The sequence below is a fragment of the Pectinophora gossypiella genome, chromosome 10 (assembly GCF_024362695.1).
Source record: "Pectinophora gossypiella chromosome 10, ilPecGoss1.1, whole genome shotgun sequence".
NCBI lineage: Eukaryota > Metazoa > Arthropoda > Insecta > Lepidoptera > Gelechiidae > Pectinophora > Pectinophora gossypiella.
Genome location: NC_065413.1, coordinates 11,098,008 through 11,122,693, shown reverse-complemented (window position 1 = coordinate 11,122,693; position 24,686 = coordinate 11,098,008). Strand labels below are relative to the sequence as shown.

At 37.1% G+C, this 24,686-nt stretch overlaps 2 protein-coding genes across 2 annotated transcripts in view; one reads left to right on the top strand and one right to left on the bottom strand.

The window, feature by feature from the left end:
* The window catches only part of LOC126370124 (protein zerknuellt 2-like), a 205,261-nt gene that overhangs the window by 149,345 nt on the left and 31,230 nt on the right, over positions 1 to 24,686 (top strand). The gene's annotated exons all lie outside the window — the stretch shown is intronic.
* LOC126370405 (pancreas/duodenum homeobox protein 1-like) lies at positions 21,645 to 23,845 on the bottom strand. Its single transcript, XM_050015243.1, has 2 exons — positions 23,726 to 23,845; positions 21,645 to 22,595 (listed from the first exon to the last, which is right to left on the bottom strand). The coding sequence occupies exons 1-2, from the start codon at positions 23,843 to 23,845 to the stop codon at positions 21,645 to 21,647; spliced, it is 1,071 nt and encodes a 356-aa protein (XP_049871200.1).

Sequence of the window (24,686 nt, the reverse complement as noted above, 5' to 3'; positions counted from 1 at the left end):
TGGCGCCATCAATACACGTTCTACAGACGTGAGCCTCTAATGATGTCCGCATCGTTTAATAGAATTAAACGTTCCAATCGTCAATACAATTATTCAGCTATTTCAGCTTTGGAAGTGAGGTACCGGAATATGAACAATATGAGCGACGGTTGTGTAAAGCCATAAGGAAGTTCGGGGTTATTAGAAAGACAGGGTTATTAGATAGTCACGGAAAGAGCCATGTAAAAGTAACAGGTGTGATCAAGTGAGATTCAGGTCAAACATACATTAAAATAACCGTTATTAAGGTCTTCCTTGAGGAGCTCAGTGGCGCAGCGGTAAACGCGCTCGGTCTGCGATTGTTGAAGTATGGGTAACCACAAAAAAAAGTTTTCATCTCGAGCTCCTCCGTGCTTCGGAAGGCACGTTAAGCTGTTGGTTCCGGCTGCATTAGCAGTCGTTAATAACCACCAATCCGCACTGGGCCCGCGTGATGGGATAAGGCCCGATCTCCCTATCCATCCATAGGGAAGGTCCGTGCGCCAGCAGTGGGGACGTTAATGGGCTGATGATGATGAAGGTCTTCCAAAGCGCGTCAGGGGATACTACGAGTATGGGGATCGAGGGAATCAGTTGTTAATTTTAGATGTATGAATATCCTGTTAACACTTCGACTGTTACATTTACATTACTTTTCTTTTTCTTTCTTTACTCAATGACGTTTAGGCTAATAAGAAAGATCATCATCATCAATTTAAGAGCCACGCTCTTGTCGGTGTAGCATTTTCCATTCCAGTCTATCAAAGGCCAATTCCTTGACTTCCCTATAAGACACGACGTTAACCTTTTCTTTAATCTGTTCCATGTAAGCTCTTCTTGGTTTCCATTAAGAAAGATATGTTTTCAAATTTCATGCAAACAAAAGTTACTTCCTCAAAAGTATTTTCTTAATACACAGAAACGTGAGAGTACTCTGACACCACAATATTCTGAGAACCTGTGCTGTGCTATTCGTGACCGGGCATGCTATGCGGTCAGAGGGACGCGGGGGAAGGCGGTGCCTCTCGGTTCTCACGCCTCTGGCCTCTGGGTCACGCCTCGCTTTGACCATCGCCGCTCAACATTACTAATAGTGATGGTACCTTTTCAAGAAATTCCTCCTACGAAGTAGCTGGAAGTTGTCTTCTGATTGCTTTAGGCTCTGCTCACCCTACTAGTGGTTAGGGGCGTGACTTACCAAACCAAATGATTCATAGATCGGTAACTGAAATTGCTTGAGTCCTAAACAAATTTCTGCCTTTAACATGAAGCATTTCCTTGCATGTCTAATCGAAATAAGTTAATGATTTTCTGTATCTATTCGGGATAATCTATGACTAGCTTGAATTTAGGGATAACCTAGCTACAGATATATCACAACCTGAGTCGATATTCGTGCCCACCTGGGCATCTTCTGGCAAAATACTTTTTATTTATGTTAGCACTATCCTATTTTTGTTCGACCAAGAATATCGAGCAAGAAGTAAAATTCTCTTTGATCCAAAATTACACGCGACTCGTATCGAAATCTACTCGAGACAATTTTATTCAACTCGAGCTACTCGATTAAAACACTCACTTAGTACCATCACTACATAGCGAGTACTCTGTTGAATAATGGAATCGAGTTTAACGGTTACGGAGTTTCTCTATGCTATGCAATATTTCAATTTTTTTTTGTTGTTTCGTGTGATCCGATTTGTGATGGTCTTCAAATGCCTTCCTTCTACTTTATATTTCCTAAACGTGTTCTATACCCTTACTATTATAATTTATATAGCAAGTTATAAGTGACTAATTTGTTGAATAGAATAATAGGTTGTTCTGTCTGTTTTCTTTGCATGTTTATTTTGTCTTTTCGGTTATTATGTGTAAATATAAATAAATAAATAGACCCTTAGAAGACAGAACGGCCTCCGTGGTCCAGTGGTTGAGCGCAAGCTCGCGATCCGGAGGTCCTGGGTTGGAAATTTCGAATCCCGGTGGAGACATATCGCAAAAATCACTTTGTGGTCCCTAGTTTGGTTAGGATATTACAGGCTAATCACCTGAATGTCCGAAAGTAAGACGATCCGTGCTTCGGAAGGCACGTTAAGCCGTTGGTCCCGGTTACTACTTATTGATGTATGTACGTAGTCGTTACATGAGTCATGTCAGGGGCCTTTGGCGGCTCAATAGTAACCCTGACACCAGGGTTGATGAGGTTGGAAATCCACCTCACAACCCTCACGATAGAAGAAGAAGAAGAACAATATTACAGAAAATTTAAGATAATACTTTATAACACAAGCTTGGGATGTGTCATTTTGATTTACAAACCGAGCATTTCGTACAAGTCAACTATTAGTGCAACCAGGTGTTAGGTAAAGGTGATGATTATAACTTTTTCCTATACTTTTCTTATACATATTTCAGGGGGTAACAAGCTAATTGGTCAAAGAAGTACGAAGAGAAGAATATGACCGAGGTTCGCCCTGAACCCGACATTGCTCGATATGAATTATGAAGGGAATAGGGAGATTTTTCAGTCCTTTAGACGTACGTGTAATATAAAGATCCTTGTAATCGTCTAAGCAAGGCGGCTGGAAGAGTCACAAAGCCCCGTTATCCCTCTTATGCAGCCTTTGTGAGCCGTCCGCAAGGAAACAGATAAACCTAATGTATACACCGCACAATGCTGTAATGTTGTTCGCGGTTTGACGTATTTGCTTATTGTGACATTTTACATGTTCAAATGGGGAAATATGTGGGGATTGGTTAAGTGCTAGGATTCGTATTGCAAAGATGAATGCGTAAATCTGTTATCGGATGTTGTAGTCTTTCTAATAACTTTATTTAGCATTCAGTTTATAAGGGAACGGAACAGTGTGTATATGAGTACGATTCTCTTATGTTTTCTTAAATTGTAGATTTACTTAGGACAGCATGTACTTGACCAGACAAATGAAAGCTATCGCTCATCTGATAGCAGATCTTTCCGTCTAATTATACAATAGTAACTTTTTGTTATTGTCATCGCAATTCCCTTTAGCTATTTATTCAAAATTGCTACAAAAATTGTGAGCGGTGTGAGAATTCCGATTCACGCCCTTGTCCCGGCTCAGTTTCGGAGCGCGGGATCCCGGCTCAGAATATCTCATTCCGTCTCGCGATGACTCAACGAAACGCGCGAAAAATAACACCTTCCCGGCCCCAATCCACACCAAAAGCCTTTCAAATGATTCAAATCAGAGATTTCAGGACGATACCCGATTGTATTATTCCGGTTTCCTAACCAAAAATCCAATTGTGGCCGGATCTCTTTGGCGAAAATACGAAGTCCCGCTGAGATTGGCTGAATCGAGCGCCTGTGGGAATGAATAACCGCGAATAATACGTTGTCATCCGCCATTATTATCTCACAATGATACAGTGCTTTTATGATAAAAATCTCGTATAACAATCGGGGAACTAGCTACGGCTAATGTTATTTTAAATAAATATCATGACAATTCACGTAATAGTGCCATTAAAACAATTATTGCAAGTCTTGTCATGATGTTGGTACGAGCGCGGAGGTCTGGCTCGTCGTGACGTAACAGAACCCGCAAATAGCCGGAATTGGAAATAACTTTATACAATAATTATAGGTAATTCTCCTATACAATAGCTATATTTATGTGTTATTATTCGAACAACTAAATAACTATATCATTGTGATTGATCGAGATTAAACTAATTATTCGGTCAAAAATACAGTTTATAATGTTTTATTTTATTGTTGAAATTCCGTAAATGATCACGATTACACGCTATTGATTTTGTTGAGAAAATACAATATTAATTTACTTACAAATAAAAATGCACGAATAATGTTTATTATTTTATTCTATAGTGCGATTTTTATAAATATCATATTCCGGTAAAATGTAAATTATTAAAAATAATGTAATTGAATAAATAGGCAGGTCGGTAGAGTGCGACCGCGTAGTATTGGCGTCGCTACTAGCCTGCGGCTTCGCGTGATAAATGATCTACACCTCGTCCCGAACTCCGACCGATGACAACTTAGCACGGACACTTTGAACTGGCTCACTGTTTTATTTGTTGCAAAATAATATTAATACTGACAAATTATTATAATCAATAATTAAGTAGTTCAGAAAACCAGTGTGAACAGCATATAATACTAATAAATATTTTCTTTATATATCCAATGACTTTTGAATATTATTTTCTCTTGGGAAAAACACATTTGCAATAAGTTATAGCTTGTTATATCATTTTATATTTTAGTCTTTCATAAACGGTAACATTCTCATCTCTATTTAGTTAATATGTAATCAATTCCTATTATTTACTGTAAACTTCAACTTCTATGACTTTTAATCGTCCAACTTTCACTGCTATGGGCAAAGGTCTTCCCCTTATATCTCCACGCTTATCTGTCTTCAGTGAACTGCCAACAACCAATCCAGCAGAGCCAAGTTGTCCAACGTGATAACATTATCGATAGATTCAATACATTTTGTCGAAATCGATAAGTTTGTTTTTTTCCCTAACACGCGAGTCACGTGATTTTATTCGTATTTTGACAGAACGACATGACTTATTTGGGTTCACATATTAGCACCAATTGACAAAACGACATAATTATGTCATCAGAATCGATAAAATGACCGTGAGGTTAGCATCGATACTTATTACAACGTTGCTTATATTTTTTCTATGTTATTGATTTTAAAAAGAAAAAATAGCTCACCTGCCAATTCACACCACTCCTCCGACACACACCGCGGATACGCAGAACAATGTCAATGGAGCTCGCAGTAAGATGATGACGTCACTAAACGTCCCCCCCCACCAGCGGGGTCCGCGAAGACAAAGATAACGAGCACCAGATTTGTGTACGGGAAATTTATGGGCTCGTGGAAATTTTGCTGTACGGTATGACGTCGCATAACGTTCGACCAAATTGTTTGGACGGTTCCCATGCCGTGTGTGAGTTTTAACGGGACTTGGTATGCTGGTTTATCTGCGCTGTTGAGTAGAGTTAGTAGGTAAGTACTTTAAAATAATGAAATACAAGCCTAAAATATCTATAGACTTTAATTTTTTCGCGCTTACATCCTAAATCTATGAAAACATCTATGGGTATATTACACGACATACATAAACAGCCTATATAAGTCCTACTACCGGGCACAGGCCTCCTCTCAATCAACTGGAGGGGGTATGGAGCATACTCCACCACACTGCCCCACTGCGTATATTATTAATTATACGCAGTGGAGCAGAGTGGTGGTTAATAAACAAGCTGCATCCAATTAGAATGTAGGAGCTCCGATTGGACTGTTACATTGTCTTACTTTCCATCTAAGTAGAATTCAATATTTTATTAATCTTTTTAAAATCAAATTAAATGTGTACCTATTTATTGACAGAAATAATAATAAGTTAATAATATTAAAAATTCCGATATTAATAGATATTTTATCCTCAAAAGAGGAGGAGCTCGGTGGCGCAGGGTAAACGCGCTCGGTCTCCGATTGTTGAAGTTAAGCAACTTTCGCAAAGGCCGTTCATAGGATGGGTGACTAAAAAAAAAGTTTTCATCTTGAGCTCCTCCGTGCTTCGGAAGGCACGTTAAGCCGTTGGTCCCGGCTGCATTGGCAGTCGTTAATAACCATCAATCCGCACTGGGCCCGCGTGATGGTTTAAGGCCCGATCTCCCTATCCATCCCGTGAAGGCCCGTGCCCCAGCAGTGGAGACGTTAATGGGCTGATGATGATGATGATTATGAATATTAAAAATTATAAATTAAAACGTACCAGGGTCGTTCTTCTTTTTTATCGACAATGATCTGTCTTCCGTACTGCTTTTAATAAGTTATGTTTTAGAATTTTATTTCATGTTTCCATTGTCCAAAAATATAGTTATCTTATTATACTCAAAATACAAGCAAAATACTAATCGGTTCCTCAATTAGTTATTAACGTAGCTTCATTGTTTTTCACAAAATTTTGTGACAGAGTGGTATATTGAAATGTTGTCTCCGATGAAAAGGGCCACTCTGTCACAATATTTTTTGGAATGCGCCTGCAAAGAAAAGTATGTTACCAAGATAAAGAGAACCACTAAATAGTCCTTTACAGACAGATCTTTATATGATGTTTTAAAATATGTATTGCCGTTATAATTTTAAATATGTTAAGTCCGATTAATTGGGAAAATGTCTTTTTATTGTCGATAAAAAAGAAGAACGACCCACCAATAACTATAATTCTGGACATCTCACACACAACACAGAAAACAGACTACTATCACATTTTTTACTCTTATTCATTATGAACTCCTTAACACTGTACTTAACTGCTTTGTACACAACTACTAAGTTTGACTTTAAAATTATAATTATTTAATTTATTTATACGGAACAAGTCCTACCTACGAGTTCTAACTTTTATATTTACTCTATTACCAACAAACCCAAACTCCTTTATAACTTTATGCCGTCAAGTTGGCAATACTGTGTCGCGGGATGAGGAACCGGTAGTGGTAGTGACGTCACAGCGCTATCTCGGCGCTGATTGCTCGTAAACCCGACCCGGGCTGATAACAGGGACTTGAGAACACATTGCCAAGTGGAACTGTGCTTATACAGCTACGTATATAATATGACCTGGAAAGTGAAGTTTGAGGGGATTATATATGGTTTTTAATAACGGAAATCATATTAGTAATCTTCTATCGTGTGGGTTGTAAGGTGAATTACCAACCTCATCAACCATGGTGTCAGGGTTATTATTGAGCCGCCAGAGGCCCCTGACATGGCTCATGTAACGACTACTTACTTACATCAGTAAGTAGTAACCGGGACCAACGGCTTAACGTGCCTACCGAAGCACGGATCATCTTAGTTTTTGGACAATCAGGTGATTAGCCTGTAATGTCCTAACCAAACTAGGGATCACAAAGTGATTTTTGTGATATGTCCCTACCGGAATTCGATCCCGGGACCTCCGGATCGTGAGCCCAACGCTCAACCACTGGACCAGGGAGGCCGTTATATTAGTAAATGCTTACATAATTAACATATAGTACCATTAAGTGGTAACGATTGTATTCCTATAGGAGTGAGTAGAGAGAGCCACCGAGGCACGAGTCATAAATAAAACGTACCCGAAGTCACTATTTAACCCAGCTATTTTTATTTCTTCCTAAAATGGATATAATATTGGCTCCGATTCCTGCAGACACATTCTAATTTTATTTTGTTATACCTGTCATTTTCTTATCCGCCGAAAAGAAAAGGAATGGATGGTTGACAACTGTCAATTTTAAAATGAATGAATAACCCTGGCGAATAAAATAGGCATCTCGCTCATATGCCACCCGTGTAACGTGTGCTGTTGGCTTAATTCTGTCGCGTTATTGGCCAATATAAAAATTTGGAAGGGTTTTTTAAATTTCTGCCTGAAAGTGACGTTTGTACCATGCATTTTATGCCTGTCACTTACTCGTCCCTTTCTTTTTCAGCGGATAAGAAAATGCCAGGTATAACTTAAAATAAAATTAGATGGTGTGTACAGGAATCAGTACTTACCATTATTATGATCAACCGCCTGATGACAATTTAACACTTTATCATCAAGACGAAGAAGAAGATATTATATACTTTTATATATTAATAAAACAAAATGGCGGAGTCTTATGAGAGATCTTTTCAGCTAACAGAAGTGTCAGAACAGTTTTTTTAGTTTCAGTAGTTTTCGTTTCACTTACACACCCGATGGGCATTCCTAAGTTTGATAGCTTTATCTTAAAAAGATTTTTTAAACTGCACAACACGATTACGCATTCAAAGAATTCAAAGAAGGCGTGTGGTCCATTCTTCCCGCGCCCCCCGTCGCGTGCCCAGTGTGCCCTATCTCCTCATTGTTTTAATTTCACTTGGATCACTAATTGCCGGAGAGGCGCATTTTAAATATCCCCACAAACGTTTTTAACAACCACCTCATTGCATTTTAAAAGAAAAGGATTATAAATCCCTCTACCCTTTCTTGGGTAGGCGGGATTTTCTTTTATTAATTCAGTCACTTGTTCCTAAGGAGCTTTTTGTTTCCCGAACGTCTTAAACTTTATCCCGTTTTAATTTAATAAAAAATATATTTTCGAGAATAACATTATGTTTCGCTTCTTTTTATTTCGTCCGGTGTTTCTCTTTTTATTTTTTTTATTAGTGGAGCCTAAATAGGTTCGTTTTTCCCTTTTTGTTTCATAAAAACTGTACCTACTAATTTTTCCCTCGGATATGTGCGGGGCAGGAAGGTGCGTGGTTTTTGTGGCAAATGGTAAAATAATGACAGACAGAGCGTACGGACCCCACCGCATGCTAATAATATGTGCCATGAATATTTATAACTGTTTTCCGACAAAAACAATACAAATCCAGTTTAATATAATTACAGATTTGGAGATTTTTACCACAGCGTAACGATGTGTGAAGGTCACAGGAAGTGGTCAAGTGCTCCTTTGTTTGGAGTACTATGGCCTTAATATTATGGAGCTTACGTCCATCATAGCTTCAATGTCATTGAAGTATCTTTCGACTTCTTTATTTCCTAGTTGTCGAACTTTAGCTACATAACTCAAATTTGTTGTAAGTTCAATATTATGTACTCACTAACTATTCCTCTAATTACAGAACCGAAAAACGCATGCAAAAGGTAGCAAACAATATTATCTCGTGGCTTAGTAAAATATTTTTTTTACATACTGTAAGCGACAGACCATGCATCTTTATTTCTTTACCTATAATGTTGCTTTAAGATTTATTTTAAATAAAGACAAGCGCTGTCTGAGGTCCGCGAAGTAGGCACCAAATACAAGACTCGTTCAATTCATATATACCGGGCGTCTGCCCCTACTCAAGCAGTCGTTGGTTGCAAGCCGCACAGTTACTGTCGCTGTCAATATATCGAACTGTCTACCGAGCGACACCTTTCCTAAATTTATTCGTCTTTTATATCACCTACATATAGGTTGGGTTGAAATTATAAGTATTTTTTGTCTTTTGAAAAATATAGGTGCGTAAATAAAAAGCAAGCGCGTAGTACAAAAATCCAATAGGCAGATAATGTAAAACCAGAAGGGTGGCTTGTCTAGGATTTAAATTTAAATTGGTTAGCTATCTATCGAGTGTCAGTCTCGTTGATGGATCGGCGGAGATCTACATTTATATGTCGCAACCATTGTGGAGCTCGCTCCTGGATTATGTCTTTAGGTGAATAGGATACGGACATACATAGCATCACGCCTGTGTCTCCGAAGGGGTAGGCGAAAATGTATACGTACAGTCATGAGCAATATAACTTTAGGACTCTGTCGCACTAACATATTTGACATTTAGTGAGACTTACAGTTCAATTTGTCAAAAAAGTTAATATGACATGGTACCAAAGTGTATACATATTAATGCTCGTGACCGTACTATATATGTATACCTAACCCTCGCCGGCTATAATAGGGGCCTATTGCCATTAACCGGGTACAAATCGTACAATTAAAATATCAATTATCTAATCCAAACTTCGAATTCAGTGGTTTAGAGTCCAAGTCAGGATTCGATCCTGTGACGATCCATGTAAGTCACGCGTTTTTGGACTATCGTGGTTTTTTCATGAATGAGAAAGTAAAAATAAGATTAAAAGATTAAATAAGTTTTTCAAAACCTACAGAAATAGTGCCGGTCGATAGATATAGACCTACCATCGATAACTTTTTTCGTTAGAAACCACGAGTAAGTTAGCGATGTAAGAAACATAATTCTTTACCACGCTCACGATGTGGAAGTTATGCGTTAGAATTGTAAATCAGCCCTAACCACACTTCATTTGACCTGCGAAGTCCCGTACTTGCACATTACCAGTATGATAGTGAGGGACTTCACGACGTATCCATCGTAAAATACGAATTTAGTCCCGTAAGTAACATATACGAAGTATGTAAAGTAAGGGACTTTGTGAACTTTCCGTGCATAGACCACGGCCGATACGGCTGAATTGCATTGGCGAGACTAAACCGATGATTCAAGGATAATAACGTCTGAACGCAGTTTGAAGGAATTGTTCGCTGTAAGTGGAACTATGGAATTGTTATTCGTAAGATTTGTCTTTTAGTTCCTACCATATCGATATTTGTTTCTTATGTTATATTTGTGTGGTAGGTAGTAGGTACATTATGATTACGTCAAGGAAAACATTTTTGAACATAATTGTGCACAGATGTGGAATAACGCAATCTAATAAATTTTTTAACGGTAGGTATGATTATTTCGACAACTGAACATAAAAAAAAACTATTCTACCGTTCACACTTCACATAAAAGTGACAAAAAATCAGCCCTTGAAAACTTGCAAAAGAAAAATAAAAACACAATTTTAAATGCACATAATTTGAAAGGCAAGCCGCGAGATAGCTAACAGACGGAAAATATTAAAGGGAAGTTTACCTACATTTTTAAAGGAAGTTTCCTTTATCCGAGGAATAAATCGAAGGTGGGAGGGAGAAGTTCCCGGCGGAAGTAGAAATCTGTTGTTTTATTCATGAAAAATAAAGAAGGGAAAGATGTGGAATGCCGTGCAGTTTGCGTACTCTCTCCAAGTTATTTAAACTAGCAAATCTTAAAGTTTGCGCGCGCCGCTGATAGATAAGTTCCGTCTTACCGAGGCGGATCCGGCTGAGTTTGTATCTCGCTTATAATCATACATTTCCAAGTAGATACCTATTTCGAAGTATTTCCTCGCGAATAATCAATCAAAATCAAGCAGAAGAGCGGCAAGAACTAAACAAGTGGAGCTCGTGACAAATCCTCACGCAGGGTATCCATTAAATAATGCAAATTTGTTGTAATCCCCACTTCGAGAACACGCCGAGTGAAATATTTAATTTTCACAAAGTATACATTAGACGCGACGAGGGGAGCGCGCTCTCAAAATCATCATGAGTTGAGACAACTTTATATCAATACTTTGGATATATTCAAAAGTATTTTTTTTTATAAATAACAGTACCGTCACTTTACGTATGATATACTAAATAATAATAAGAGTATGGAAAGAGCGGATTTTCCATTCTACATGTTGACCATCCAATGCGAATACAAAAAGCATTTAAATTTAAAATACATAAACAAAAATGTACCGATACGTATTGTCAGGCAGTTCGACGGGCCGACAGAAAATTTGCATATCACCGATATTATATCGTCACGCGAAAAACGTATCCCTTACGGCTGTGTACACATGAGTGACGCGTGATGCCCGACCTTCCTGACGTCATCCATCATTCGATGTGGCGCCTGCACCTAGACTCCTGACAGAGAGGGTGGCGTAGGGATGGGACAGAAAAGCGGTGAGCGTTGGAAGTGTGCAGGACGGTTGAGCGGGACCTTTTAGGTGGTTCGTCCCGGAATTTCACGATTGAGAAGTTAGTTTAGGTACTTCTTATAATTACTGTTTACAAATTAAAAGAAGTACCTACACTAACTTCTCAATAACTATTAATTCGCTCTTATTTGGATGCTTTATACCCACAATATATCAGCGTGATGGAGTAAGCTCCATACCCCTCCAGTAGATTGAGGGGAGGCCTGTGCCCAGCATTGGTATGTGTGTAGGGTTTTCATGTTTATGTTGGCTTTATACTGTTCAGAAAAACTTCTAGAATCTAGTCACTAAACGTAACGTTATCGAGTTATTGTTATTACTTACCTCTAATATTGATATGCAATGTGAAATGATTCATCTACTTTAATTGTTATTCATCAGCGAAAATTACAAATCATACATTTTCTCTTTGTTTCCGGTAAGTGCTATAAAAACAAAAATCATTTAAAATAACCTAATCTAGAGAGACAGGTACTTACTTATAAAGTGCTTTATATAATTTATTACTTTATTAACTTTATAATAAATGCTATAAGTATCTGTAAATGATTACAAAATCTAACTTGCTTGCTTTGGTATACGTCACAAAAATATTTCCAAGCTAAAAGTCCCGAACACCCAAACGTAAAAATCGCTTCCCTATTCACGCAAATCGCATCAAACACAGTTTGAACCTTCCCAAGCAGCTTCTGAAGGTCCCTTTCCCCTTGCCGGTAGCCTTGTGAGGTGGTACACCCCCTTCCGAGGGAGGGACCCTGTCAAACGTTGGCGAAGAGTTTGACAGACGCGGGGTGCGGAGTATTTGACATGAAGGGGCTTGTTTGATACCCTGGTGGGGGGAATTCTGCCTGGTCATGAATAGGCAATGGGCTCGCTTTATTTATAAAGATTGTTAGCCGAACACGGCCTCAGTGAACTTCTGTTTGAAATAAACACGTCACTATTCATGTGGATGTCACGGCGCTTTGTTTAAACGTCTCGTTTTGCGATAGTTTATCGGCGGCTCAATGGATTTTATAAACAAAATTATTAATATAAATACGTCCCACTGCGGGGCACAGGCCTCCCCCTATTAACCGTAGGGGGTACAGAGTACCCTATACTCCACTACACTGCTTCATTGCGTCTAATAGCCGGGATCTACGGCTTAACGTGTCTTTGAAAGCAAGGATATATCTTACATTTTACGGACAATCAGTTGGTTCAAGTATGCCTTGGAGACGAATTAATCTCTTAAAAGAAAAACAAAACAATCCTACGACATGCCAGCGATGACAAGCAGCTGAGCTGCTGTATTTAATTATGATATTTATTGAATCCTGGTCTAGCCGAGAAGCAAGTGAGAGCAAGATGATCCGTGCTTAGGAAGACACGCTAAGCAATCTGTCCGTGTTACTATTTACTTAAATAATTAGTAATCATTATATGCCCATGTCAGGGGTTTTTGCCTTCTCAATAGTAACCATCACCTTACACAGAAGAGAAAAATAAAGAGAGAGGCAATAAAAAATAAAGACAAAAAACAATTCATGTTAATATTTTTTAACAAAAAGATACTCAAATAATTTATGCTGCTCCTTATCACACGTTTCATTCAAAAGGAATAATTCCTTGCAACATTGACAGGAAATGAAGAAAACTCGTAAAGGTTTATCAACGATTTATTTCTACCACGACATCACCCCTTCTTGTTAGGGAAATTACAGCTCCATAGAAACAACAATTTATTATGTATTATAACCACTAATAGGAATCATAAGGGTACGTTGTAGAAGGTACTAGGTACTTCTTATAGGGTATAGGTGTTAGGTATACGTACCTAACTTAGGTAATTTACTATTTATATTATAAATTTCCGTAAGTTTGTTTTCCAAAGCTTTCTTAGCGGCCAGTTGTTGCTATATCTATTCTAACAGGAATCATATAAGACTGAAATAAGTTATTCTATGGATGCCGGCAGACATTCATTCTGAGATTGGAACCTAGGTATGGAAGTCAAACCCGTCGTAAAGTAGGAAATTTGATTATTCCACGAGGTTGGCCTATCGCCAGCGTTTGACTATTTATCAAGAGCTCTCACCGCTCCTCGGTTTACAAGGATACTAATCATCGACCGGAGAATTGTATAGAGCTGTTGGCATAGGTGTGTCATGGTGACATAAGTGTGACAGCCGATTTTTGACTGAATTAGTTTGGTGAAGATTAAAGATGTGTTGTCATCGTGACTGATTTTATTTAATTATTACGATTTGAATTGTTCTTTTTTGGATAGGATATAGTTTAAAAATAGTTTAAGATAATCAAATCAAATCAAATATACTTTATTGTACAGAACTAACATTTCAACAATCAGACATAACACACGAATACAGTACAATTTGGGCGGCCTTATTGCTCTAGAGCAATTTCTTCCAGGCAACCAACAAAAGGAAACAAACATTTACAACTTGGATGCGGGATGGCGCAACAAAAAAAAATACCTAAAAGTAAAACTAAAGTTAATATAATAAATACTCTATAAGTACTATACGTACAACTATTAATAAATACTCAATATAATATAACCCATATATACTAAAAATATACCTATCCATAATCTGAGAAAACTATAATAATAAACAATAGAATATACACACACATACAAAACAAGTATTGAAATAAATAAAATACATCATACATAATAGTAATATCCTAAGAATATCCGCATAAGGATTCAAAATCAGCTCGTAACTAGTTTTTGAAGCTCTGAAGAGAGTTAGCGACTCTGATGGAAGCAGGTAAGGACATAAACGCACAGCTTGCACAGTAAAAGACTGGCCGTAGTAGTCAGTTCGATGGGAGGGAGCTACCAATAGCATCCTAGTGCACGATCGAGGCAGCCGTTCGTGAACTTCCGTCCTCAAACTAAAACGCTCTTTGAGGTAAGGGGGAGTATTGGGATTACGAAGGATATTGAAAAGGAGCGAGAGGATATGGGAATTTCGCCGAAGTCGTATAGGGAGCCACTTGAGCTGCGCACGGTATACCGACACATGGTCGAACTTACGCAAGCCAAACGCGAAGCGGATGGCTGCGATCTGCAACCTCTCCAGTTTATTGAGCAGCTCTTCAGTGAGATCCAAATAACAAACATCGGCGTAGTTAAGGATAGGAAGAAGAAGGGACTGGGAAAGAGCAATTTTCGTCTTAACGGGCAGGAAGCTACGCAAGCGCCCAAGGGGCCTCAAGGAGGCAAAAATCTTATACGTATATGTTTTCGTCGCTATAAGGAATATTCAATAGATAGGTCGTCAAAAAAAATGCATTCCATATTCTAATAACAGAAAACAACATTTGAAAATAAACTGAACAATATTTTTGCTATTAGAGGTAGTATCAGCCTATTGTGGTATACTCAATGCAGTAAATTTTATCGAGTTGTTATAAAAGCATAACCTCAGAGCGATAGTAAATCAAGTGTTGCATTAAATTCCATAAGAATAGCTGCGACCCAGGTTGTAGGGGGTAATAATAGCTTTATATTTCTTAAAAGATACTCCCAAATTGAGAAACGTTTTAAATCAAATATTTAATATTTTGTGAAATACATTTTATAGAGTTTTATAATATCTAATGGAAGTATGCATATATTATTGATATGTTACGTGATAAATTGAGACTGTGGGGCTTAGTAAGCTGTGATTGGGGTTTTAATTTGATTCATAAATGTTATGATACCACGTTCATTATCTAAGAATGGACAAAGCGGAAATGTAGCATTGAACGTATTCAAGTTTTAAATATAGGGTGCTAGTGACATCGTAACGAAAACATTGTGGGATGATTCAGACCATTATTCTGAGTCGTTCTCAATTAGAATTTTCCGTCGCGAAAGTATAGAACTGAAAATAATGCTATATATAATATATACGTACTTATATATATATATATATATATTCAGTTCTATACTTTCGCGACGGAAAATTCTATTCTTTCCACTTGTTTCCATACGTCGCTATTCGGTATGGAAACAAGTGGACGGAAAACTCTACTCGATATGAGCTGAATCATCAGTTGTTACGATCACCAACACCTGTATACTTCTTATAGTTATTTTGTAGTACTTAACAGAATTCAGACACAATTTACTCTTCAATTTGCATTAAAAGTTACCAGAGTCAAAAGTCATACAAAAAGAAAATTAAAAAATTAAACCATTTTCAAAATCTGTTTAATTATTTTGTAACATTTGCTGCATGAAAGCTGCTCGTTGCGCCCACATCAGAATTTCTTCAGAATATATTATTATTTCAACAAAATATTATTTCTCATTTTTGTGCAATTCAAGCGGGAAAATTTTAAGTCTATGATTCTAACTATATCGCATACGGGCACGAGTCAAATCGGTTAAAAATAGACACAATATGAATCACGTTCATAAATTGTTTGTTTACATCTAAATCGAAACGCACTTTGTAAAATTTCGTGTTTTATTAACTGTCCAACAAAAGTAAACCAGAATGCGAACGTTTATAAGGGTTTTCTAAATCGAAAGCAGCTGATTGTCAAGGCAAACATTAGAACCCTTCAGCATTTAGCGGCGTCAGGGCTGCTTCCGCGCGATGATTTATTGCCGACAAGATCCAGCCGCGCGCGCGTTTCCTGCGCCGAGCTTTGTGCGCGCTGCCAACCCTAGACAGCTGATGATTCGATTTCCTAATAAATTTCGGTCTCTCTCTACTTCTATTTTGCGGCTGTTAAAATTTTTAGGGGGATATCTTTTGCTTGTTTAAACAGTGGGTATAAACGTTAGGAGCACTTACGATTTTTAGATTTTTTTCTTTGCTACATAATGTATTGGCAACGTGATGATTTGGTCTACAGACACACATGCATACAAAAACGTAGAAGATTAGATACAGACAGCTAATCAACTGAGACGTAGCTCTGTATTGAACACGCCAGGGGCCTGTTTAATAAAACTTACAATTGTAAATTACAATGACAATTTGATGTACATTGCGGAGTGTGTGTTCACGAATATTTTGCAGTTTCATATTAGCTACGTAATGAACACCAAATTGTCGTTGTAATTTACAATTGTAAGTTTTATTAAACAGGCCCCAGGTATGTATGTGTGCTGCAGCAGCGCAAAACGGTCATAGCTCAGCGCAAGTTTTTGCTCTCACGAATAAAACGCTGATTTTCAGCTACAACATGGCGGAATAACACAACAGAGTAACAAAAATATGCGATTTAATTGCCATTTTGAAACGCTATCTTTTTATTCTTATAAAGCCCGTGGTAAGACTTCTTAACGTCCACTTAAAATAAAACAGAAGTATCAACTAAAGGTTCTTCATAAGCCTGTGATCCGAGCTCATAATACGTCGATCCCTCGAGGGTGGGTTGGTTTAATAAAACAAAAGACAACAACGTGTCGACACGGTACGGCCGATCGCGTCTGTCAAATAATGGCACTCATTTGTCAAACGCAATCGGGACGCGGCTACGACGCGGGCGCGGCGGGGAAGAAAATGTAGTGGAATGGAAAACTGAGACATAGACATGGATATAGGTACTTATAGGTACCTACTTCTTATCAAAAAAATTTAAACACTTTCGAATTTGCGTTCGATAAAATACGATTTTGAAATAGGAACATATTTTTTTAAAATAAATATAATAAATTTTCATTGAAGTGTAGACATTATATAAATAAGGTTTTTTTTTGGTTTATCTTGTTTTTTGAAAGAGAGCAGAATGAGTGAACTGAAAGATCTGTATATCTATTCTAATACCTTAACTTTACGATTTCAAAATCCTCGAAATGAATTTAATTATAAACACAGCTAACTACGTTACATTTATTTATTTACAAATCCACCTAGAAATATTTAAGTATGTATTCTAGAAAACCGTCAGAATCCGTTACCAATGAAACAAGGTAAATTTAATTTAAGAGTGCGAATGATAAATAGACATTTTCCGTCGCATTGCTATCCACAATAAAATATATTCAGGCTACATCCTCATACACAGGGACCCCTGCAAGACAAGGAATATGAGTGGCGCGTCAGACCTCGTCGATCCCATCATTTCTTTTATATTTTTTCATCAATGTCACATGTGACGCCGGAATGTCATTTTCATGCGAAGGAGAAAAAAAATGTTTATTAAGACGGCACGATATTACAATTTTCCACTAGTGAAATATGGAAAGTGATATTTTACGAGAAAATAACAAGGTGAACACTGGCGAGATTAAAACTCGCGCCTACGAGAGGGTTGAACGTTTCTTATTAAATTTTTGTTTCTAATGGCTGTCGCAGATGCTTTATTGAGCTATTTTTTTAAAAGAAATACCGTATACTTACTTACTAATGTAGATTTATAACATTTCTTAAGCATTACTTACTTTTAAAAAAGTCAGCGAATCCTGCTGCTCGGGCATGGAATTGAAATAGGTGACGTAATTTACCGACTAACGTGACGCGCGAAAAGAATATAAGTTTAATGGACGTAACGACCCGATTAAGTAATAATCACTTTAAACCATGAATATTGTCATTTTATACGAATGTTGATTATATTTTACTTTTAATGTTTAATAGAATGTTTTGACAAAGCGGTATGAATGAAAAACTTAAACAAAATCTTTTAAAATAAGTTCTTTCAAGAAACAGATCTCAACTTGGCCCGATTATTGGTTGCCAAATTTTATTATAATTGCAATTTATCCTTATTTAGTTTATTTAATATATCTATTTGTTTTAATTTAAGCGTGAGGCGTAGTGTGGTCGTGGTAAAGAACGTTTGTTGTATATTTTTTCTTATTTAGTTTAATTTTATTAAATATTTAGTGTAATATATTTATTTGTTTTAATTTAGAATGTTGTATGATGGTGGTGGGATGCGCAGCGCGACTGTGCGAGGGATGTAGAGTGGCCCAGAGTGGCAGATGCGCGCCGGTTGTGATTGTCTTGCCGCGATGATTGATGATCTCCGCCGACGGCTGCCCGACAGGGCTGTGCATGATACTGTTTTTAGAATAATCTTGGATATTTTTTGGGCAGCTATAGACCACGTGCTAATTCCTTTAGACACCATCTAATTTTATCAAAATTTATACCTGTCATTTTCTTATCCGCCGAAAAGGAGAGGGTCGGATGATTGCCAGCTGATTTTAAAATAAATGAATATCCTGCGCGAATCAAATACGCATTTCGCTTGTATGCAACCCGTTTGACGTGTCAACTTAATTCTGTCAGGTTGTTCAACTTGTTGACCAATATAAAATTTTTAGAGCGTTGTTTTAGGTTTCTGCCTAAAATTGACGTGTATTTCATACAGTTTATGTTTGTCGATTACTCGTTCCTTTTAATAATGATGGTGTCTACTGGAATTAGCGCCATGCTTCTTGTCTTTTTTTATATTTTTGTAAATCGATAAAATTATGATATGTAGGTATTTTTTTTCTTAGAATTGTAAAGTTAATAAAATAAGTAATAAAATAAAATAAATAAAAATAAGGTTTCCTGTAGGTACATGTCCATATGTGTGCGATAAAATGTCATATTATTAAATTATTATTGTTAGTATTACTTAACAATGCTTAAAAATAATTATTAATTTTGTTTTGTACTGGTAATGAATATTGTACGTTAATACTGATGTTTTTATATTAACTTAATAATATCACCTGAAGTTAAGAATCATATTGAAAAATGCATTATTAAATGCTTATAAATAATAATGAACCAATGAGTTAATTTGTCTTAAGTGCAGTTTTCACTAACACAGTCGGCTGGACTATTATAGACGGCGATACGGCTCACTTATCACGATTTATCATGTTGGCCTAACAGAAAACTTGGTGAGGTGTGGGTAATTAGTTCATTTTGCGATGGAAGTAACTTTGTCTACATCAGTTGGGATATAGTTGGGATTATGTTATAAGTATTTCCAAACATGAAACAAATGAAAAAGACATGCATAACATAAATAGCCTATATACGTCCCACTGCTGAGCACAGGCCTCCCCTCAATCAACCGGAGGGGGTAGGTATGGAGCATACTCCACCACGCTGCTCCACTGCGGGTTGGTGGAGGTATTTTTACGGCTTATAGACGGGACCTTCGAAGCACGGAGTCAACTTATTTTTTCAGACAATCAGATGATTCAAGTCTGTAAAGTCCTTACCAAACAAAGGACAGTCTCACATAGTGATTTCGACAATGTCCCCACCGGGAATCGAACCCGGACCCTAACGCTCTAACCACTAGACCACGAAGGCTGATGAAAAATAACAAAAATAATATCCATCTAATGTATTTTTCTTCAACAACAGTTATTGTTATCAATCGTTATCTAAAACATTAAGTACTTAGGTACTCAAAAAAGTTGTGTAAAAATATATTTACCAAAAATATATCTGTACAAATTAAATTAGTAAACAAGTTAATAGTCTCAAAACATCTATTGTTAACAAGATAAACAAACAGTAGTACAATAGGTATTTGCTTCTCAGTAGATAAGCGGACCCCAGTAAAGGATTATACCCTACTGGAGTGACTGACAGTTGATTCTTTGTGTTGACTCCGCCCTCGACAGAAAAGATAATATTATGGAGCCATGTTGTTAAAAATACCTTTTACTGCTTGAAAAAATGAATAATGAAAGAAAATTGAATAACATATTGATAATTTGGGTAAACGGTAAATTATATAAAAAAATTAAGAAGATTTGCAGATAAAATAGTTTTGCATCAATCTATTTATCATTTTATACCTTGTTAGGTATATTATTATTTTCACCCGACTACGGCGCAAAAGGAAGGTTATGTTTTGTATTGAATGAAAATCATTCGGCTCATGAAGTTGTTTTTGATTTTGATATTTTATAATCCACCGGGAAAGATGTAATCTAAACTTTTATAAGGAAATAAATAAGTAATTACCTTCCTAATATGACTTCATAAAATTAGTTCATAAATATATTTTTTTACATGTCAGTACAAAATATTTCTTTGGTTAATAGAAAAAACAAAGCGTAATCGGCAACTATTTGAAAAACATTTTTTTTGTTACCATAATATTTTTGGCAGTGGCAACCCTGATCCACTATTCATCTCACGTTTATTCAATATAAGCAAACTCAGACGCAGCCGCGGTAAAAGTACTTCGTCCAAATATTCTACATTCGTCAACTGTTACAGAGGACGCGGCTTTATGGGTATGCTACTTGTCTCAAGATATTTTTTCGTCAATGTTTCATAATCAATGTGTTTTATGTCGCTTATTGGTTAACACTCAAATTCACTCAATGAAATATTACTTACATTATTTTTTAAAGTATGGCAATTGATACAGGCGATAGACTGATCCCTTGTCGCCATAACGATTTCACATCACCCCACTCGACAAAGGACTTCATATCAACAGTGGCTGCAAGTTGTCTGTGATTAGTTGTGACTTTGCCCACCCTATTAGGGATACGGGCGTGAGTTTATCTAGATATAGACTTGTTACATATTGTGTCAAGAATGTGATGATGAATATGTATTTCAGATTAATACATATGAAAAATATAAAAATTAAATGAACCCAGGCTTATTTTCGCGTCTACAAAATTAGATAAGTATGTACCTAGTCCATATATACTTTATTTTTTTTTACCGACTTCATATAGGTATAAGTCTTACGTTATCTTGTTACGTGACTAGTCACGCCATCTATGAGAACTTTCTGTAGCTACTTCGTGCTTCAGAGAGCTGGGAAGGTTGTGTTGTGACGTTCAAAGTTGAAAGCTTCGGTAAGACTATCGCCTACTATTTAGTTCTACACTTTATCAACACAATTATTTATAACAATGATGTATGGGAATAGGATTTTATATCAGGTTTCCAGCACCTGTAAAACACTAATGTTTTATAAAAAAAAAATGTGTAATTTAAAGTTTTTGTGTGATGATTGTAATAGTCACTTATGTGTGAAGTAATGTGAAGTGTACACGGCTACAAAACCTTTTGAGGCTTCTATTGTTAATAAGTATGTTCACTAGATGGCAATACCATAAAAAAATACAGGTTATGTTTTATCAAGTTTATTGAAGGTAAGAAAGTTGTAAGAAGAAACAAAAGAATTAAGTAAGTACTAAGTTCATAAAAATGGAAGACTTAAAATTACAAAAATAAATTAAATTGATGTTAACAATCTTAATGTTCGCTAAGCTGAATGCTCCTAAACCAGGAGCAGTCCCATTTTTGTTCAGGCGCGGCATTGGGCACCGGCGCCGTTGGCTCCTCCGCCACGAGTGGACCCTCATGCACGATCTCCTGAATACCTCTGCTATATGGCGGAGGGTATTGCATTTGCAAATGATGTCTGGAGTCATAGCCTTCTGGCACATAAGCATAGCTACCCATCGTTGTGCCCTGCGTCGGCTGACTCATAGACATCGTCGGACCAGCTACTAGATTTGGAGGAGAAACTACTGGATACTCCATGTAGACGTTCCCATTAAAAGCCTTATCTAGTTGTTCTTGATTAATAACCGCTGAGGAATCAGTTGTGCTTGAAGCTTCTTCTTCAAGCATCTCCGCCTTATCTTTCTTCTCCTTCATGCGACGGTTCTGGAACCAGATCTTGATGGTACGTTCGTTCAGCTTCAGTATCTCGGCAAGTTCGATGCGGCGAGTGCGGTTCAAGTACCGCGTCCTCATGTATTCTTGCTCAAGTTCCATCATTTGCTGGGTGCTAAAAGCTGTACGGACGCGTTTAGGTTTCCGAACGATATTTGAAGTCTTCGCACCTTGAACTGTATTTGGGCTCCATCCAGATCGTGTCATAAGGCGATTTGGGTTCTGATTTGGCATCCAGCTGTTTGGGTTGCTTACAAAAGTCCCATTCGGCAACATGAGACGAGGACTGGGTCCGTTCGGCAATCCATTTACCGCCCCAGTTCCATTTGGATTAAGGAAACTGGTAGTCGGTTGGCTCACAAACGAAGTATCCATGTTGGTTGGAGGATTGTAAGTATTGACGGGCTCGATGCCGCTCGGAAAGTTGAACTTCTGTTGGTTGTAAACAGGTGGGCCGGCAGTGTAGACGGGGCTCGGTTCGCTGACTGTTACAGGAACCAGCTCCGGCGGTGGTAGTTCTGACCACTGAAACAAAAATAAAAAACATATTGTAATGGTTTTTTTGATGAAACATAGAGTACGGCAAGGTGTAAGACATAGCTGTTCCTTATCTCTACTAATATTTATCATATTTTTATAGAGGGCGCCATGAAGGAAATAGCTAAAATCAGTAACGAAATAACAACAAATGGACAGAATATAATTAGTATCAGATTTGCAGACGATATTGCGGCACTGGCCGGATAAAGAAGACCTAGAAATCCTACTTAATACAATGAAAACAGTTTTTGAAAAATACGACCTTAAAATTAATATATGTAAAACCAAAATTCTAACAATTTCCAAAACCTCAAAAATAGACATCCAAATAATTAAGTTAAATAATATCCCGATTGAAAATGTAAAGAACTTTGAGTATCTAGGCCGCATAATAACGAATGACTCAAGATGTACTTTAGACGTTAAAACCAGAATAGCGATGGCAAAACAAGCTTCCAAGGGGTGCATACTCAAGACTATGATTGCCAAAGCAATCAAAAAAAGATGTGTCAAAACCTATGGAGTATAGCCCTCTATGGATGTGAAACTTGGACATTGACACACAAGGACAGAGAGACTCGAGGTCTTTGAAATGTAGTGTTGTAGGAGGATGGAAAGAATAAGTTGGACAGAAAGGGTTACAAATGAGGAAGTGCTAGTAAGAGTAAGGGAAAAAGACAAATACTAAGAATTATTGAGGACAGAAGAGGCAAGATGATTGGACATCTAATAAGACACGACGAATTTATTAAAAACATGATAGAAGGAAAGCTAGAAGGAAAGATAGGAAGGGTAAGACCAAGAAGAGACATGGAACAGATTAAAGAAAAGGTTAACGTCGTGAAGTTAAGGAATTGGTCTTTGATAGACTGGAATGGAAAATGCTACACCGACAAGAGCGTGGCTCTTAAATTGGTGGTTTTTGTTGTTTTATCTGGTTTGGGAGAATCCAGATTATACTATTGAGTCAGCCGTTACTCGGCTTAACTAAGTAAGTCTATAATTGTTACATGAGCCATCTCAAGGGCCTTTGGCCCTGTTCTTTGTCTAGGTTATTATTGAGCATAGACACACTAAAGAAGATATGAGATAAGTTAATACTTCAAAATGCTTACCGTCGCATTATCAGGCAGAGTAACTGTAGCGGCGCTCTCTTGAAGCCATTGGATGTCGTTATTCTCTTCAAACAGCGACGGCGGCGCGGGAGATACTTCCATGGAATCAGTTGAAGACATGATGACCAGGATGTTCAAGGGCGGTGGGTAGGTACTATCGCAATGAAAGCTCAGTTGCAAATAATGTTCATACCGGACGGGTTTCCGTTTTATACATCCCCTTTCCAATTTCTTAATTAGGTGACCGGTCTAAAGCCTTAATTGGGGGTGATTAGGAGTTTGTCGAAAGTGAAAATATTTCTTTATGATTGTTATCGGGAACGTGACAAAGCAGTTGATAAACACTTTGAATATTGTTTGTTATTGTTCTATTGTGTAGGTATAAGAATACAACTTTTAAGATCTGTTGTAAGGATGGCAGGATGTATGAAATGTAGCCCTAGGTATAATAATAATTGAGTAGCATTATTAAGATTATTCATTCTCTTCGATGCACAAATAATAAAAGGTTTACTTTGTTGTTGTAGTATTTATTATATGAAGTAAGTAATATACATTTTATTTTGTTTGATATTCATAAGAGTTTGACTACGTGAAACTCTTTTCGCCTTGGTCTCGCCATCGTCCGCCGATCAACACTGGGTCCAGCATTTCTGGAATATAATAAATGCTAAATTAAATTGAAATTAAAGGCTTAGTATTTAGTGCATGTTAAACTGTGATTCTATTTATATTCTTATTCAGTGAGATAAAGTATGCATTTGACTGCGGTCTAAGTAAAACTGATTGCTATGTACCGCGATTTTGTGTTTATAGTTGTCATAATATAATTAGGTAAATTCATTATTAATTATTAGCAATAAGTTTATTGGGCCTCATCTCTTATTATGTCGTAACATAAGTAGCTGTAATGAGATAGAATGTAATAAAAGAAACAAATGATTCTTTGTGGCTACTTCAA

Bases quoted from the DNA above. Each gene is read 5' to 3' on its own strand.
- LOC126370405 (XM_050015243.1), bottom strand. From the start codon at position 23,845: ATGTCTTCAACTGATTCCATGGAAGTATCTCCCGCGCCGCCGTCGCTG. The intron at 22,596-23,725 runs GTAAGCATTTTG...TTTTTGTTTCAG, and splicing joins CTCTGCCTGATAATGCGACG to TGGTCAGAACTACCACCGCC.